Raw genomic sequence first — 19,540 nt, 5'->3', positions numbered from 1 at the left:
CCACGAGGCTGAAGCAGCTGCAGAGAGTCTCATAGCAACCAGAGAGCCAATCAGAGCCAGGATGAGGAAGGCCACGCCCCTTCAACCCACACTGCTGCTTTAACAGAGAGAGGGCGCCTAGCAACGCTGTCAATCAAACATGTTACTAACTCTCTGTCTCTGTCTCTTCATCTCTCTCTTTGTCTCTCTATTTGTCTCTTTCTCTCTCTCTCTCTCTGGCTCTCTCTCTATTTCTCTCTCTATTTCTCTCTCTCTCTCTATGTGTCTCTCTCTCTGGCTCTCTCTCTCTTTGTCTCTTTCTCTCTCTGTCTCTTCCTCTCTCTCTTTGTCTCTCTATTTGTCTCTTTCTCTCTCTCTCTCTCTGGCTCTCTCTCTATTTCTCTCTCTCTCTCTATGTGTCTCTCTCTCTGGCTCTCTCTCTTTTTGTCTCTTTCTCTCTCTGTCTCTTCCTCTCTCTATTTCTCTCTCTCTCTCTCTCTCTCTCTCTATTTCTCTCTCTATTTGTCTCTCTCTCTCTATGTGTCTCTCTCTCTGGCTCTCTCTCTATTTGTCTCTTTCTCTCTCTCACTCTCTCTCTCTTTCTCTCTATTTGTCTCTCTCTCTATTTCTCTCTCTCTCTTTGTCTCTTTCTCTCTATTTGTCTCTCTCTCTCTATTTGTCTCTCTCTTTGTCTCTCTCTCTGTCTCTTTCTATTTCTCTCTCTCTCTCTATTTGTCTCTTTCTCTCTCTCTTTGTCTCTCTTTCTCTCTCTCTCTTTGTCTCTTTCTATTTGTCTCTCTCTCTCTGGCTCTCTCTCTATTTGTCTCTTTCTCTCTCTCGCTCTCTCTATTTGTCTCTCTCTCTGGCTCTCTCTCTATTTGTCTCTTTCTCTCTCTCTCTTTGTCTCTCTTTCTCTCTCTTTGTCTCTTTCTATTTGTCTCTCTCTCTCTATGTCTCTATTTGTCTCTCTCTCTCTGGCTCTCTCTCTATTTGTCTCTTTCTCTCTATTTGTCTCTCTCTCTATTTGTCTCTCTCTTTCTCTCTCTTTGTCTGTTTCTCTTTGTCTCTCTATTTGTCTCTTTCTCTCTCTCTTTGTCTCTTTCTCTTGGTTTCTCTCTCTCTCTTTTTGTCTCTCTATTTGTCTGTTTCTCTCTCTCTTTGTCTCTCTCTCTTTCTCTCTCTTTGTCTCTTTCTCTTTGTCTCTCTCTCTTTCTCTCTCTTTGTCTCTTTCTCTTTGTCTCTCTCTCTTTGTCTCTCTATTTGTCTCTTTCTCTCTCTCTCTCTCTGGCTCTCTCTCTATTTCTCTCTCTATTTCTCTCTCTCTCTCTATGTGTCTCTCTCTCTGGCTCTCTCTCTCTTTGTCTCTTTCTCTCTCTGTCTCTTCCTCTCTCTCTTTGTCTCTCTATTTGTCTCTTTCTCTCTCTCTCTCTCTGGCTCTCTCTCTATTTCTCTCTCTCTCTCTATGTGTCTCTCTCTCTGGCTCTCTCTCTTTTTGTCTCTTTCTCTCTCTGTCTCTTCCTCTCTCTATTTCTCTCTCTCTCTCTCTCTCTCTCTCTCTCTATTTCTCTCTCTATTTGTCTCTCTCTCTCTATGTGTCTCTCTCTCTGGCTCTCTCTCTATTTGTCTCTTTCTCTCTCTCACTCTCTCTCTCTTTCTCTCTATTTGTCTCTCTCTCTATTTCTCTCTCTCTCTTTGTCTCTTTCTCTCTATTTGTCTCTCTCTCTCTATTTGTCTCTCTCTCTTTGTCTCTCTCTCTGTCTCTTTCTATTTGTCTCTCTCTCTCTATTTGTCTCTTTCTCTCTCTCTTTGTCTCTCTTTCTCTCTCTCTCTTTGTCTCTTTCTATTTGTCTCTCTCTCTCTGGCTCTCTCTCTATTTGTCTCTTTCTCTCTCTCGCTCTCTCTATTTGTCTCTCTCTCTGGCTCTCTCTCTATTTGTCTCTTTCTCTCTCTCTCTTTGTCTCTCTTTCTCTCTCTTTGTCTCTTTCTATTTGTCTCTCTCTCTCTATGTCTCTATTTGTCTCTCTCTCTCTGGCTCTCTCTCTATTTGTCTCTTTCTCTCTATTTGTCTCTCTCTCTATTTGTCTCTCTCTTTCTCTCTCTTTGTCTGTTTCTCTTTGTCTCTCTATTTGTCTCTTTCTCTCTCTCTTTGTCTCTTTCTCTTGGTTTCTCTCTCTCTCTTTTTGTCTCTCTATTTGTCTGTTTCTCTCTCTCTTTGTCTCTCTCTCTTTCTCTCTCTTTGTCTCTTTCTCTTTGTCTCTCTCTCTTTGTCTCTCTATTTGTCTCTCTCTCTCTCGCAGATTCATTTTTGGAGGTGATAATGTAGTGTACGAAAAGAGAGGAAGTAACACATTTAAATGATGTTATGATAAGAGAAATATACCAGGACGAGGGGCTTTTTGACTGTCACACACCTGAGAAACTGCACCCTGACCACCTCCTCTTTAATACGACATAGAAGCAAATACCTCCTCTTTAATACGACATAGAAGCAAATACCTCCTCTTTAATACCCTGTAGAAGTAAATACCTCCTCTTTAATACAACACAGAAGTAAATACCTCCTCTTTAATACCCTGTAGAAGTAAATACCTCCTCTTTAATACAACACAGAAGTAAATACCTCCTCTTTAATACAACACAGAAGTAAATACCTCCTCTTTAATACGACATAGAAGTAAATACCTCCTCTTTAATACGACATAGAAGTAAATACCTCCTCTTTAATACCCTGTAGAAGTAAATACCTCCTCTTTAATACAACACAGAAGTAAATACCTCCTCTTTAATACCCTGTAGAAGTAAATACCTCCTCTTTAATACGACATAGAAGTAAATACCTCCTCTTTAATACCCTGTAGAAGTAAATACCTCCTCTTTAATACAACACAGAAGTAAATACCTCCTCTTTAATACCCTGTAGAAGTAAATACCTCCTCTTTAATCATATCATCTTTCACATTAAATAACATAATTACATAATAACCACATGACTTTTTACATATTTTCTTTCCTTTCGTCTTAAACTCACCTCCGGGTCGTTTTAAACTCGTGTAAAGTCTGTTATAGTCGTCCTGTGGTTAACGTCTCGCCGCGTTCTCACAGACTCTCACTAAATCGCGCTCGTCCCATCGGCTCGCCGCTGTCAGGAGCGCCGTGGAGGCCATCTTGATTCGTCTGCGCTAACAACTCAACGTGGGTGACTTAAACGGAGCGAAAATGGGTCAGGAAAACCCCAGCGACGAGCCCCCGCGGGACCGGAGTGTGTGGAGTGTGTGGAGTGTGTGGAGTGTGTGGAGTGTGTGGAGTGTGTGGATCTGAGTCTGCGATGGAAAAACCAACATGGCGTCCGCGATAATGACGCCGTTTACGACAATAAACTGTTTTTAAACATGTTTGAGGTCGGACTTTACATCTCTGTATAAATCAGTTTGTCCTGGGCTGATTCTGCTACTTCCTCCTGCAGAGTCTGCTCGTGTTTGAGCAAATGTAGGGCAGATTTGTGCTAAGAAACAGAGAAACGGGCTTTTTCCAGTCAATGTTCTGCATAATGGCATTAATTAAACATATCTGTCTCCATGGCAACCCCACTCACAATAAGAACAGATGTTTTTACAGCTTATTTGTATGTAAAGGTCCATTTTTACACTATTCTCAGACCTGGAGTTGTGTTTTGTTTCATTCTCACATGTTTAACACACAAACCTGCAGATTTAGGCTGAAAACACTCTGTTCCACCTTGTGATGTCATCGTGTGGTGATACAGGAAGTGCTCCGCTGTGTTTTTAAACTCCACACACCTTCATTTATAGAATCATTTGGATCATTTCAGCCCTGGAATTGCCGATCTTCTACTGAACTAAAGGTAAAAAGGGGAGGAGTTAACTTGAAAACTCCCACTTGATGACATCACAAGGTGGAACGTCGCGTTTTGATCTTTGTAGATGTTACAGACTAATAATAAAGTGACTCAAACATATGTGAATGAAACAAAACACAACTCCAGGTCTGTTTTTATGAATTAATGTGTGGAATTCAGTGATAAAATCTCTAGGTGACATTCCCTCCAGCAGTAAAGTTACACAGTGAAGCTTTAAAAGTTTGAAGTTAAAGTTGAGTTGACGTCTTGCCGTCAGCTGGTTGAGGAGTTTGATTTATTTTCTTGGTAAAAGTCGAGGGTCCGTCACTGTGACAGGCGTCAGTCAAAGCCCCGGGCGTCTGCGTTTCAGACTCAGACTGACAGGTGGATTAGCCAATCAGGAGCGAGGAACATCTGTGTCAGAACAAATATGACACACGACCAATCAGAGCGACCGAAGAACAGGGCGGACACAACAGGCTGGGACGAGTCAGACTGAAGAAGAACAGACTGAGACTTTAGATGTACCTGTGCTCAAAATAAATAAAAAAGAAAAGTAAATAAATAAATACATAAGTAAGTAAATAAATAAATAAATACATACATACATAAGTAAATAAGTAAATAAGCAAATAAGTAAATAAGTAAATAAATATATATATATAAGTAAATAATTAAATAAATAAGAAAATAAGTAAATAAATAAGCAAATAAATAACTACATAAATGAATAAACAAATAAATACATACATAAGTAAATAAATAAATAAATAAATGAATAAACAAGTAAATAAATAAATACATAAATAAATAAGTAAATAAATAAATAACTACATAAATTAATAAACAAGTAAATAAATAAATAAGTAAATAAATAAATAAGTAAATAAATAAGTAAATAAATAAGTAAATAAATAAAATCAACGAAGCTCTGAACTTAATCTGAGCTGATAGAAATAATTTTTTTCCAAATAAAAGACGATGAGGCCCTTCGTTTCAAATAAAAACACAGAGAGACAGTTCTGGATTTGTCAGGGGATTATTTTAGTGACATTGAGAATAAACAGTTGGGCGTCGGTCGATCACCGCGATGGCGTCACACTCTGTCACGCTCTTCAGAGAACACGAGCGGCAGATAAACTCACACGAGAAAGTCCGGCGTACACGTTATGTTGTCTTTTTCATTTCTTATTTCGATGCCAGCGCTTTCCAACTTGTGTCTTCATCAGCGCACGTCAGTTATTTTCGTATTTGATCAAACAATTATTTCAAAGTCTCCCAAAACGCACACACACACGTACTGACTCTGGAGCAGGGTGGCCCTCAGGACAGTGTTTCTTGGCCTTCAAACTTCACGGTGAATTGACCCACATTATCCTCAGAGCTACTTTTTACTGTTTTAAATGGTCCAACTTTAAAGTTTACGTTGTTTTGATATTTGTGAAACGGGAACAGTCAGGTCCTTATTAAATCGTCTTTACATTTAAGAATTCAACAGTAGGTTTTAAAATAGTGTAGATACAAGAACCTACAGTTACTAAAAATGAAATCATGAACAAATACAGAAAAACTTTTATTTTAATAAAGCCAGAAGATAAAACTTAGGTTAAAATTAAAATGCTAACACTGGGGTTGCCATGTCGACAGCTCGTTGTATTTGGGCAGAGTAGAAAAGTCTATAAAATGAAAAAATGATGCAAAAGAATAAGTTTATTTCAAATATATTCCCCAGTGTCCTGTTCGTGCAGCTCTCCGCCGACAGAAGGAACGTACTGGAGCTTTTCACACTGTGTTTTTGAGTTTGATGGCGACGTTTGGCCGCCGTCTTCTGTTTTGTGACCGATAGCAGCTCCCTAAAACCTCGGCATTTCATCCAGAGGCGGGACTTAGTGTTTTATTGTAACCATGGCAACGCTCTTTCAAACAGTGTTTTATTTTCACCTGAGCTGCCACGACCAAAGAACAGACTTCACAAGACAAAGTGAATTTAGAGATAAAATTATAACAAAATCACAGAGTTTTATTTGTGTTGATGAGGAACCTGGTAATGTTAAATAAAGATATTGATTTATTTGATTTAACAGATCACAAAAACAGTGTAAATGTGTCCGATTATGAAATAATCTGCTGATTATGAAATAAAGTCACTCTGTGGAAAACGCAGCGCTGAGTTCACTTTGACTGACATCCAACGCCAAGCCCCGCCCCCAACGAAACGCCCAGAGTTTAGAGAATCTCATGTCGTTTGATTAGAAACATCAGACTGTTTATTTAACCAGGGCCGTCTGCAAAACAGACTCATGAGACTGAAGCACGAGGCCACAGTCAGAGCACTGTGTGAAAGGGACTGTGTGAAAGGGACTGTGTGAAAGGGACTGTGTGAAAGGGACTGTGTGAAAGGGGCTGTGTGAAAGGGACTGTGTGAAAGGGGCTGTGTGAAAGAGACTGTGTGAAAGGGGCTGTGTGAAAGGGACTGTGTGAAAGGGGCTGTGTGAAAGAGACTGTGTGAAAGGGACTGTGTGAAAGGGACTGTGTGAAAGGGGCTGTGTGAAAGAGACTGTGTGAAAGGGGCTGTGTGAAAGGGACTGTGTGAAAGGGACCTGTGTGAAGGGGGCTGTGTGAAAGGGACTGTGTGAAAGGGGCTGTGTGAAAGGGGCTGTGTGAAAGAGACTGTGTGAAAGGGGCTGTGTGAAAGGGACTGTGTGAAAGGGACCTGTGTGAAGGGGGCTGTGTGAAAAGGACTGTGTGAAAGGGGCTGTGTGAAGGGGGCTGTGTGAAAGGGACTGTGTGAAAGGGGCTGTGTGAAAGGGACTGTGTGAAAGGATTGTGTGAAAGGAGCTGAGTGAAGGGGACTGTGTGAAAGGGACTGTGAAAGGGGCGGAGTGAAAGGGACTGTGTGAAAGGGGCTGTGTGAAAGGGACTGTGTGAAAGGGGCTGTGTGAAAGGGACTGTGTGAAAGGGGCTGTGTGAAAGGGGCTGTGTGAAAGGGACTGTGTGAAAGGGGCTGTGTGAAAGGGGCTGTGTGAAAGGGACTCTGTGAAAGGATTGTGTGAAAGGAGCTGAGTGAAGGGGACTGTGTGAAAGGGACTGTGTGAAAGGGGCTGTGTGAAAGGGACTGTGTGAAGGGGCCATAAAAATGATGCCATTTGAAAGGTGCTTTGTGAAGGGTGTTATGTGAAAGGTCCCACTTGAAGAGTGCTGTGTGAAGGGTGCTATATAAAGGATGCCATGTGAAGGGTGCTATGTGAAAGGTTCTGTGTGAAGGGTAACGTGTGAAGGGTGCTGTGTGAAGAGCGCTATTTGAAGGATGCCATGTGAAAGGTGCTATGTGAAGGATGCCATGTGAAAGGTGCTGTGTGAAGGATGCTATGTGAAAGGGGCTATATGAAGGGTGCTATGTGAACGGTACCATATGAAGGGTGCTATGTGAAAAGTGCCATGTGAAAGGTGCTATGTGAAGGGTACTATGTGAAAGGTCCCACTTGAAGAGTGCCGTGTGAAGGGTGCTATGTGAAAGGTTCTGTGTGAAGGGTAATGTGTGAAGAGCGCTATTTGAAGGATGCCATGTGAAAGGTGCTATGTGAAGAATGGTGTGTGAAGGGTGCTATCTGAAGGGTGCTATGTGAAATGTAATGTGTGAAGGGTGCCGTGTGAAGGGTGCTATGTGAAAGGGGCTATATGAAGGATGCCATGTGAAAGGTGCTGTGTGAAGGTTGCCATGTGAAAGGTGCTATGTGAAAGGTCCTCTTGTATCACTCACTCATTGTGGCCGGTCCTTTGGTGCTGACTCTGAGAAAGCGACTCCCCATCGGCACCTCCACGACGCTCTTCACAGCTGAAACACACACACACGTTAGCATACAGGCTAATGTAGCACACGTTAGCATACAGGCTAATGTAGCACACGTTAGCATACAGGCTAATGTAGCACACGTTAGCATACAGGCTAATGTAGCACACGCTAGCATACAGGCTAATGTAGCACGTGTCCGTCTAAGAACATAAACAAATGGATTTGGAGTTGGGCTGAAACATCTGGGGAAAATATTAAACTGTGATTTTTCTGACAAACATCACGTCTGAGATTAGATTTGATTTATGTTTTAATAAAAGGCTCTGATCAAAGTCGTATTTTAAACACGTCAAAAAGACTGAAACTCAACTGTGAAGCTAAAACGAGAAACACATTCAGAACATGTTTGACACACAGGGAGGGCATCTGACACACAGGGACACTACAGGATTAGACGTTTTTACACAGAATAAAACAGCAGATTTTGAGGAACTTCAGATCTGTTAATTGCGTCTAATCAAATGCTGATTTCATTCCTCCTGATTAATCCTGCGCTCCTCGTCTGCAACAATTATTTTCTCTTCCCAGGATGCATCACTTTACACAGATGTGAGTCTTTGCACACGTTTTATCTCCTGAGTTCACATGGGTGTGATTGACAGGTGGGAGAGCCAATCAGAGACATGGACGGTCAGTCTGTGTCCAAACAAATATGGCCGCCGCCGAGGAGAACAAGAAAGAAAAAAAAATCAGAGGAGACAGAGAGGAGTGCAGGATCAGTGAACGAAACTCTGAACTTAATCTGAGAGAAATATGAGTTTGTCCAAAATGAAACACGACCAATGAGCTGCTTCGTTTCACATAAAAAATAAAAACACAGAGAAAGTCAGATAATTATTTTAGTCGCTGAGCAGTCGAACAATGATTTAAAACATCTCATAAACACACTGGCCCACATTTACACACACGCTGGCCCACATTTACTCACACTGGCCCACATTTACTCACACTGGCCCACATTTACTCACACTGGCCCACATTTACTCACACTGGCCCACATTTGCTCACACTGGCCCACATTTGCTCACACTGGCCCACATTTGCTCACACTGGCCCACATTTACTAACACTGGCCCACATACTGGCCCACATTTGCTCACACTGGCCCACATTTGCTCACACTGGCCCACATTTACTAACACTGGCCCACATACTGGCCCACATTTGCTCACACTGGCCCACATTTACTAACACTGGCCCACATACTGGCCCACATTTGCTCACACTGGCCCACATTTACTAACACTGGCCCACATTTACTCACACTGGCCCACATTTACACACACACTGGCCCACATTTACTCACACTGGCCCACATTTACACACACACTGGCCCACATTTACTCACACTGTCCAAACTGTGGCCCCGGGGCTAAATGCGGCCCTCGGGACAGTTTTTCTTGGTCCCTTATTAAACTAGACGGTGATTTTTACCGTTTTAAATGTTTTACTTTTAAAACAAAACATTTTGATTTGAGACAGACCTGACGTTTAGGTTCTGAGTCGGAATAAACTTTTGTTTTTTTTTAAATGATTCATGGTTTTCCCCACGAGTCGGCGGCAAAAAGTTTTTCGTAGCGAAGACGTTTCTGTCTTAAACTGGAGAAAATAGATGTTTGGAGCTTCAGCGTCGTTAGCTCCTCCTTCAGATAAAAACGTCTTCACTGCTACAACTTTTAGTCCAGTGACAGATTTAACTTTTGTTTTTTATCGTGAAAAGTGAAGTTAACGGCGCCGTGGTGATTCTGAGAGTGTCACGGTGAACACGCTGCAGGAAACACGGCAAAAAACACGTCAAATATGATCGAAAGTCTAAATAAAAACACTTTAACCTCCTGGTGTCCTCATCTGTGGACAACACATTTTGGATTGTTTAGGCCACAGTGCAAATTTTTAGAAGAACAACAACAAGAAGAGTTTAGAACATGTATTTATTTATTTCTTTATTTTAATTTTTTTTTATTATTATTATTATTTTTTTATATTTTTATTGTATTTAATTTTTTTTATTATTATTATTATTTTTTTATTGTATTTTAATTTTTATTTTTTTTTTTATTTATTTATTCATTTATTTTATTTTATTGGGTCTCAGGAGGTTAAAATAAACTGAACCGGTGCTAAAGTCGTCAAAATGTGTCTCTCCGTAAAAAACGATGGACACGCCTGCACTTTATTTATTTATTTATTTATTTAGTCGTTATTCGTCAGGGACCGTCTACAAATTCACGAGTCGTACAAAAGAAAAGATGATTTGTACCAGATTTAGCCACTGCTGCAAAACACATTAAACATTAAAAAACACATTTCACTACAATTACATCACAAACCTAACAGTTCATCATTAACATTAGCAGGAAAATACAATAAAATGTTCCAATATAGTGCATTTCCTACAGTCCAAACACATTTAAAAATCATAATGTGCAGGTTTTACACTGAAAAAGACACAAAAAATTAATGAAAATGTACTTTTTTTTCCAAATTTCTAGTAAAATAATTCAAATGTACAGACTGGAGCGTTTTAGCTTTAGCTCAGGAAACACCTCAAACGCATTAAAATTCTACACGTGTAAAGTCATTTTATTTTGAAACTGCATCAGCCCCCGCCTCCTCGCCTCCTCGCCCCCGCCGCCTCCACGCTCCCCGTCTGTCGTTATGAATTCACCCGTCGTCCTCGCTCCCCTGGCGTCTCCCGCTTTTTTTTTTTAATCTCACCTCAAACACGAGTCCTGTTTTACATATTTTTTTTCTTTTTTCATCTAATTTGTCCCGTCGCCCCCTGCCCCTCCGCACAGTCGGGGGGCGCTTTTCCGCACCTGAGCCGCGTCGCACGAGTTAAACGGTCACTTCTGATAAAAAGAAAAAAGCTTTGGACACCGACGCCGTGGGAACACATCAAAATGCAAATGGGGGGAACGGCGTAGAGGCGCGCGGACGCTCGGATGCGACGAGCCGGGTCAGGGGGTTACTACGGCGACGAACAAAACAATATACTAATAAAAGTGCGCGCGAGCAAAACGTAAAAAAATATATGAGTTTTAAGACGAGGGCGAATGGAATCAGTAGTCAGGTAGTTCTGTGGGGCGTAAACACGTCGAGTAGGAAGAGCTGACGGACCACGAAACAAGCTAACGGCTAATGGCTAACGGCTAGCAAACTGACTTAAAGTACTTCACATTCAGAGCTGCAAACTGTAAATAATCACAAAAGTGTTTTATCAAAGTGGGAATGACTTAGGAAACGTTGACAGTGCATGGAGGAGTTGGAGTACTGCACAAAAGGGGGCGCTACAGCTCTTTCTACAGCTCAGCTCTTTCTTGTTGTACATTTCTGTCTTTGAAACTCAAATGAACTGAATATTTTTGGTGCAGAAATCGATTTCATTTTTGGCAGGAGACTCATATCTGAGCACCTCCCTGAGCACCTCCCTCTGCTGGCAGGAGGTGCTGTGCCCAGATGGCATTTCCATAAACCCGCTCAGAATAAACAGAAGAGGAAGAGGAAGAGGAGAAGAAGAAGAAGAAGTAGAAGAAGAAGAAGAAGGAGGAGGAGGAGGAGGAGGAAGAAGAAGAAGACAGACTGTGCTCATGTGATGGAAAAATACAAAAGAGGAACTGGATAAAACTGAAGTGAGATGGAGAAAAATAGAAATTTAAACTTAAACCCGTCCTGTTGAGCTTGAGTCTCTATGGTTCTCATCTCTGTTATAATTTACACATTTTAAATCACAATATTCATCTAAAACCACTTAATAAAAGAAACAAGTCCAGCTGAGTTCAAGTTCATAAACTGCGGCGTCCAATAGGAGCTCACGTCGCCATAGTCGTCATGACGATAAAGAGTCGTGTCGCTGCAGCGCCCCCTATGGACAGACGCACGTCGCACTAGAGCAGAGCGTTTTTAAACATTTGTACCAAAATGACGACGCGACGCTGCAGAATCAACGAGTATCAACGATTAAGAAAATAAAACTGGAGAAGGAAGAGCGGACGTCACAGGGGGCGTGTCACAGGGGGCGTGTCACAGGGGGCGTGTCACAGGGGGCGTGTCACAGTGGGCGTGTCACAGGGGGCGTGTCTTAAAACGTTCAAACAGGTTCATTCTAAACACTCTCTACTCTCCATGATTCCTTTTTAAACACTTTACACGACTCTCAGATTTCACCGTCACAGTAATTCTAACAACTAGCATGCTTACAGCGCACTTCCTGATTAACGGACATTAAAACACTTCATAATGAGACGCAGGCGACTTATTTTCACCTCACGATCTGCTCATAAAACACATCTGCGCCGGGGCAAAGGTCAGGACTCGTGCGAAAAACAGAATTATATTTTTTGAACCTCAATATTTAAACTAAACTTTGAACTTTGACCTTTTTAGTTTCAAAAACGGGGAGATTTCTGCTGTTTCTCGTGTAATTCAGTCAGATTTTAGCTGTAGAGGATTGAAAACGTCACTCCCAGGTCTGATTTTTGGTTCATTCTGGTGTTTCTTTGTGTTTTTTTGTGTATTTTTAATCGGTTTCCTGGGATTCTCCTGGTTTATTTTTAATTTTCGGCGGTTTGAATCTGATCGTTTCATCGTTTATCGTGACGTTTCTCCGCAGACACGCTTCTGTCTCTTTAAACCCCGCGTCGCTTCGTCCACAGTTTGTCCAATTTCACTCTGATATTTCGTGACCATCTTCCAAAAAACCTCTTTTCAGCTCCCGTCGCCTGATGAATAAACCATTTTTACGGACCCATTTGCAACTTGTTTCGATAAATTCAGAAGTGAAATTGCCTCCTCTGTTTATTTGTTTTTATGGATCCCCATTAGCTGCTTCTGTGGTTATAAAACAGGAGCCTCAAACTGGAGCGGGAGATAAAATTTAAACAGAAAAAGCACTTTAGAAAACAGGAAATATCCTCACAAAACAGGACCGCGTTTGTGTTTTTGTAGCTCGTTTTTAAGGCAAATTTTAAAACATGTGAATTTCAAAACACGTGATAATGTAGTTTTATCAGAATTAGATCATAAACTGTACAAAGACGTCACAGCTTCAGCTACAAATGAAGCTTATCGAGGTTTTGTGAATAAAAAACCTCGAGATAAACCAACAACTTTTACTTTTTGGCGTTTAAAAAAAGTATTTGTCTTGAATCTAATCCTAATTCTATCAAAAATATCATATTCATTCATACATTTTCAAGCCACAAACCCAAATTTGTTGTGTTTCAATCCCTTTTTTCCTCTTTATAAACTCGAAAAACTATTTTACAAACCCAAAAACCTTGAGAACTAAAGCTCCATGTGCAGAATTTGAAATATAAAATGTAATATTGTATGTATTTGTTTAATATTTTTATTCCACATGTTCTATAAATGTTTAACCTCCTGAGACCCGAGCTTTAATCAAATAAAATAATAAAAAAAGAAGTAAATAAAAAATACAATAAAAATACAATAAAAATAATAATAAAAACAAATAAAAATAAAATAATAAAATAAAAATAATAAAATAAAAAATAAAATAAAAATACAATAAAATAATAATAAAAACAAATAAAAATAAAATAATTAAATAAAAATAATAAAATAAAAAATAAAATAAAAATACAATAAAATAATAATAAAAACAAATAAAAATAAAATAATTAAATAAAAATAATAAAATAAAAAAATAAAATAAAAATAAACAAAAAAAATTATATTCTAAACTCTTAGAAATATTCAAAATTGAACATGATCTTGTTGCTGTTCTTCTAAAAATTTGCACTGTGGCCTAAACAATCCAAAATGTGTTGTCCACAGATGAGGACACCAGGAGGTTACGCCTCTTGCTGTTCTTGTTCATCTCGTATATTTGAATTTTAAAAAGAAAAATCTCATTAACGCTGATCTGGAGTCGTCTGTTTGACCGACTTCCTCTTTACTTGTATTTATACGTGATGTTTCTATCTGTTTGACCTCATTTCCCTGATACTATTCGTCGTTACACTCGGGCTTATGTCTCGTTTGTTAGCGACAAGACGACGTGTCCAGCCTGGAGTCACTTGGACCATTTTTTCACTTGGTCTGATTATTTTGACGGTCGTTCATTTTGAGGACGAGACGATGCTTTAGAGACGACAGCTCTTTGACGACTGCGCGCAAACGATTCGATAACCCAGACTTTTTGATTCAAGACAACTTCTCGATCAGTTTTATATATATATATTTTTAAGGTGAAATTCCACGTCGGGGCCAATCAGAAGCGCGGCTGTTGAGGATAACCCGCGTTGCCATGGTAACGCGACGCACGCATTAGCAAAAAACTGACAAAAACGAAGAACGATTTAAAGACGTTCATTTTCCTGTGGTCAGTCTGAGCTCGCGGTTCTGTTTAAAGAGTTTGATTTTACACGAAAAGGTGAAAAACTGTTGGCTAATGCTAATGCTAATGCTAATGCACTTCCTGTTTGTAACGCAGCGCTAGCAGGTTAGCGATGTCCATGTATATAAACAGTCTATGTTCTGTGCCCTGAAACCCACTTTTTTCTACTGTCGACAGCACATTCGTGTCATAAAATATAAAATATCCTAAATAAAGGTTCTGTGGTTGCGGGACGGGGCGCTCACCTGGACCTGGGGGGGACAGGTGGACTGAAGCCTGCCCTCGGACCAAGCGGCACGTGCTTCCGTCTCCTCCACACACTCCACAGTTGTCCTCTTTGACCCTGCTCCCGAGCTGACGGTCACAGCCCACCTCCTGTGGACAAAACACGACAGAGAAGGTGTTTGGCTCAGAGGCACAAAGGCAGAGTTTGATTCTCTGATGTGGTGGAGGATTTGAGTGAGGGATGGGAGATGTCGACTCTGTGTTTGGGTTTCCACAATCAACATAAAATATGAGTCAAACATCATGAGTGTGGGTTGAATCCCCTTTAGTCCTGATGAAGACTTAGTTTGGTCCTGTTCAAGTCTTGGTTTAGTCCTGGTTTAGTCCTGGTTTAGTCCTGGTTTAGTTCTGGTTTAGTCCTGGTTTAGTCCTGTTTAGTCCTGGTTTAGTCCTTGTTTAGTCCTGGTTCAGTCCTGTTTAGTTCTGGTTTAGTCCTGGTTTAGTTCTGGTTTAGTCCTGGTTTAGTCCTGTTTAGTCCTGGTTTAGTCCTGGTTTAGTCCTGTTTAGTCCTGGTTTAGTCCTGGTCTAGTCCTGGTTTAGTCCCTGTTTAGTCCTGGTTCAGTCCTGGTGTAGTCCTGTTTAGTCCTGGTTTAGTCCTGGTCTAGTCCTGGTTTAGTCCCTGTTTAGTCCTGGTTCAGTCCTGGTGTAGTCCTGTTTAGTCCTGGTTTAGTCCTGGTCTAGTCCTGGTTTAGTCCCTGTTTAGTCCTGGTTCAGTCCTGGTTCAGTCCTGGTGTAGTCCTGTTTAGTCCTGGTTTAGTCCTGGTCTAGTCCTGGTTTAGTCCCTGTTTAGTCCTGGTTTAGTCCTGGTTTAGTCCTGTTTAGTCCTGGTCTAGTTCTTCATTGGCACAATCGTGTGTGAACCATAAACTGTACGAGACTTTAGACTCATCGAGGCTCGATCAGTTAAAGCTCCAATCACAGTTACATATTTACAATTCTGAACGTGAGTATCACAGCAACCAAAGAGCCAATCAGGAGCGAGGCTGTTGAAGGTCACGCCCCCACCCATCCACATCGCTGGTTTATCAGGGAGCGGCCGCTTAGCAACACTGTCAATCAAACCTGTTGCTAACGCTAACAGGAGCGACCTCGGGGAAAGAAGGACCTGATTTGTCTCAAAATAAAAAAAAAATAAATAAAATGAAAATAAAATGAAAAAAATAAATAAAAAAAAACCTCATGAAAAACCCCCAAAAATAAATAAATGAACTCAAAATGACTTAAAAAAAACACGAAAAATAACAACAAAAAAACATGAAAAATAATTGAAAGAAAATCTCAAAATAACAAAAAATAAATAAATGAACTCAAAATGAACTAAAAAAAACACAAAATAAATAAATAAATAAACTCAAAATAAAAAATAATAAAATAAAAATAATAAAATAAAAAATGTACTTTAATGTAACTTAAAAAAAAAATGACTCCAGGATCATGTAGAGGGTTAATACGAACATTTAAGACCAAAATGAGTCACTTCCTGTTTGGAACGTAGCAGCTAGCAGGTTAGCTCTGTCCGTTTATAAATCCTGTTGAATGCGTCCTTAGTTACCTCGTGTTTTCCTGAGGTTTTGCCGAGTTTTTGACTGAGGCGTCACGTCGCGCCTCAAAACAAACACATTTTCAAAGTTTAAATCCAAACTAACATCGCGGCGGCTGCTGAGGCCACATGCGTCCGACCCGACACGTTTCACTGTATCTGAAGAACTGCAGAGCGCCGCTTCTGTCTCTGCGTGAATCATTTCTACAGTCGGAGCACATTTTTATATTCATCTGTGAACATAAAGAAACTCCAACAAAAGAAAAAAAACTGAATGCATAATCAGCTTCCTCTCTCCGTTACATAAGCAGCAGAGTTTCAGCAGCAGATTATGACATTTACCTACATTTTACTTTATTTACAAAAAAGAAAAGGTGTATTTATCATGATTAAACGTGCTACGTGTTCTTAATGCCACACTGCGGAACATTCCAGGCAAAACAAGCAGGTGGACGACCCAGAAAAAACACGTACGGCACCTTTAAAATTATTGTATTCATGGAGAAACTATTTAGGAAATTTGGCTGTTAATTGACAGTGATATGTGTGATTTGAATGGTGAAAAGTCCTCAAAATGGCGCCCGTAAACAGTGAAAAGGTCATGTAATAGTGGTAAAGTACACGCACAGAATACTTCAAATACGGCCAAACGCTGGGACTAAACCTTGACTAGACCAGGACTAAACCAGGACTAAAACAGGACCAAACTGAGTCCATTTATTCAGGACTAAACCAGGACCAAACCAGAACTTCCTCCATCTCCAAACCACATCTGCTTCTCCTGCTCCTCCATTACTCCCCCGGTGTTTTCTTGTGTACTTTCTGCTGTATGTACTCGATGCATTATTTATCCACGCACAAAGATACAGGAAGAACTGGCCTCATTCTATCAGCTCCAAACTGCAGGGCTGCTGTCTGAGAGCGGGGCCCCTCACCGCGCTCAGGGTCTGCAGCCGCTACACCCACTACTGATCTTAGAAATGTGTTTGTTTCTTATTTCAGTTGGAATCTTAACAATTATTACTCATATTTTGACTATTATCACTGATACTGAGTGAGTGTGGCGTCACGAACAGCATCCAGCTCCAAACGAGGCTCGTCGAGGCCAGAGAGGAAGAAGGCGCCTGATATAAATGTAGCCGGGTTAAAAAAAAGATATAACTTAAGAAGAAGTAGTTGCAATTTTCTGTCCAGCCAGTAGATGTCACTGTAGTATATGGAAAATGAGAAACAGACAGAGAACGGTGCGCGTAAGTAGAAAAAAATGTGAGTTTCAATGGGTTTTAAGTACGAAAATAATCTTTAATATCGACGAGCAGTGCTGTAATGAGCGTCATATTTTCAGATTATTCAAAATTAGTTTGTAGAACCGAGGATTGACTCAGATTGATTCAGATTAAACATCCTCTGCAGACTGTAACGGCTCACGCAACGAAAAGACGGCGCTACGTGACGGCGCGAGTGTTAAATTCAAGTGTAATCGGATGTAATTGTTTAGAATGTTTAAGAATGTTTTATTATTTTGCGAGCGATCTTGTACATTTGTGATTGATTCAGAGCGGGTTTAGCACTGTCCAGGGTGCGCTGGGTTGATGTGGTCAGACTGTCCGCCATTTTAAAGTGAGTTGAAGTTCACTGTTACTCTGTGCTTCCATTTCTATTTACGTTTGCTATTTGAATGTAAACTAAATAGTGTTTATTCCATGTTTTGTTATAGGATAGGCCCACTGCTGTTGTCTTTTATCTTGTCTTTTATTATTACATTCAGATTATTACAAACAAACTGTTTGGAAAAAGCCAAATCAAACCAAAATATAATGCTGTTCTCCTGCTGAGGACAGTCGGACGACACTACTATTACTCCGACTGCTGCGAATTTAGATGTTTGAGCAGATAACATGAGTATTTCACGTGTCCTTCTCTCCTCCACGAGTTTCTCAAGTTCTAAATATCAATGTCATTATTTTTCTCCTTATATTTGCATGTCAGGTAATGTTCTAACGATGTAAATGTGCAGGAGTTTTCTTTATGCCAGAGCCTCATCCATAATTGCACTTACATTACTACACCAGCCAAAAATTATACTCAGGTAAAAGTACCATTACTTCATAATATTATTACTCAATTAAAAGTTAAAAAGTATTGGTCCAAGTAAAGATGTGTTCAGCCCAAGGTATCACAGGTGTTGTTCGTTGGTCGCTCTGTTCGCTCGTTGGCCGCTCTGTTCGCTCGTTGGTCGCTCTGTTCGCTCGTTGGCCGCTCTGTTCGCTCGTTGGCCGCTCTGTTCGCTCGTTGCTCGCTCTGTTCGCTCGTTGCTCGCTCTGTTCGCTCGTTGCTCGCTCTGTTCGCTCGTTGCTCGCTCTGTTCGCTCGTTGGCCGCTCTGTTCGCTCGTTGGCCGCTCTGTTCGCTCGTTGGCCGCTCTGTTCGCTCGTTGGCCGCTCTGTTCGCTCGTTGGCCACTCTGTTCGCTCGTTGGTCGCTCTGTTCGCTCTGTTCGCTCTGTTCGCTCGTTGGTCGCTCTGTTCGCTCGTTGGTCGCTCTGTTCGCTCGTTGGTCGCTCTGTTCGCTCTTTGCTCGCTCTGTTCGCTCTTTGCTCGCTCTGTTCGCTCGTTGGTCGCTCTGTTCGCTCGTGGGTCGCTCTGTTCGCTCGTGGGTCGCGCTGTTCGCTCGTTGGTCGCTCTGTTCGCTCGTTGGTCGCTCTGTTCGCTCGTTGGTCGCTCTGTTCGCTCGTGGGTCGCGCTGTTCACTCGTTGGTCGCTCGTTGGTCGCTCTGTTCACTCATTCAAAGCGTCAGGCACCAGAGTTGAAAAAGCTGAACGTTTGACGCAGCGTAAACCAATCAGAGGCTGCGCTCCAGTGAAGGAGAAAAGACGTCAGCTATAAACTAGAAGCAACTTAATTAAACTGGGTGCACAGACTTGACGAAAGACTAGTCCCGGACCCAGACACGCCGCCACCGCCGAGCCCATCGCCTCCGCTGATGGGTTTTATGTAATAAATCAACTAAAGCCGCTCTCTCTCTCGACCTGGTCTGCTGTGTTCACAAAGAAACAAAACATCCAAAGGCACTCACAGACCGCAATACACGACCTGGACTGAAAACTACCCAAAAAAGTACAGTTTTATTGAATAAATGTACCTGAGTACTGTTTTGGCCAAATGAGTCAGATTCAGTCAAATGACTGTAGTGAACTAAAACCTTTGTGTGTGTGCGGCGCTGAAGCAAACAGGCTCCAGCTCTGAGTTCATATTCATTTACTTCCTTGTCATGTGCCAGCCCTGAAACAGCTGCTCGTCTCAGAGTTCTGTGGACTCCAGGTTCAGTGCAGATGTTTGAGTTCAGTTTATTACAAAACGACAAAATCTACAGTAAAAACATGAAGCAAAATTTAGCAAATACAGTTTATAAATAAGACGCCGCTGAAGCAGCGCAGGGGCCCGTAAGAATACTGTTACTACTGTTACTACTGTTACTACTGCTACTGTTACTACTGTTACTACTGCTACTGTTACTACTGTCACTACTGCTACTACTGTTACTACTGCTACTGTTACTACTGTTACTACTGTTACTACTGTCACTACTGTCACTACTACTACTACTGTTACTACTGCTACTGTTACTACTGCTACTACTGTTACTACTGCTACTGTTACTACTGTTAC

General features: G+C 41.1%; 1 protein-coding gene across 1 annotated transcript in view; it reads right to left on the bottom strand.

Annotated features, from left to right (window-relative positions):
- Positions 1-19,540, bottom strand: part of adamtsl3 (ADAMTS-like 3) — a 185,272-nt gene that overhangs the window by 65,557 nt on the left and 100,175 nt on the right. The window contains exons 6-7 of the mRNA XM_055232542.1: positions 14,295-14,424; positions 7,596-7,670 (exon numbers count right to left, since the gene is read on the bottom strand). Of these exons, the coding sequence (XP_055088517.1) occupies positions 7,596-7,670; positions 14,295-14,424 (205 nt within the window). The remainder of the gene's footprint in view (positions 1-7,595; positions 7,671-14,294; positions 14,425-19,540) is intronic.

This window comes from Periophthalmus magnuspinnatus, chromosome 3, assembly GCF_009829125.3.
Source record: "Periophthalmus magnuspinnatus isolate fPerMag1 chromosome 3, fPerMag1.2.pri, whole genome shotgun sequence".
Classification (NCBI taxonomy): Eukaryota; Metazoa; Chordata; class Actinopteri; order Gobiiformes; family Gobiidae; genus Periophthalmus; species Periophthalmus magnuspinnatus.
Note: the sequence above shows the minus strand (reverse complement) of the source record. Positions and strands in the feature narration are given on the sequence as shown.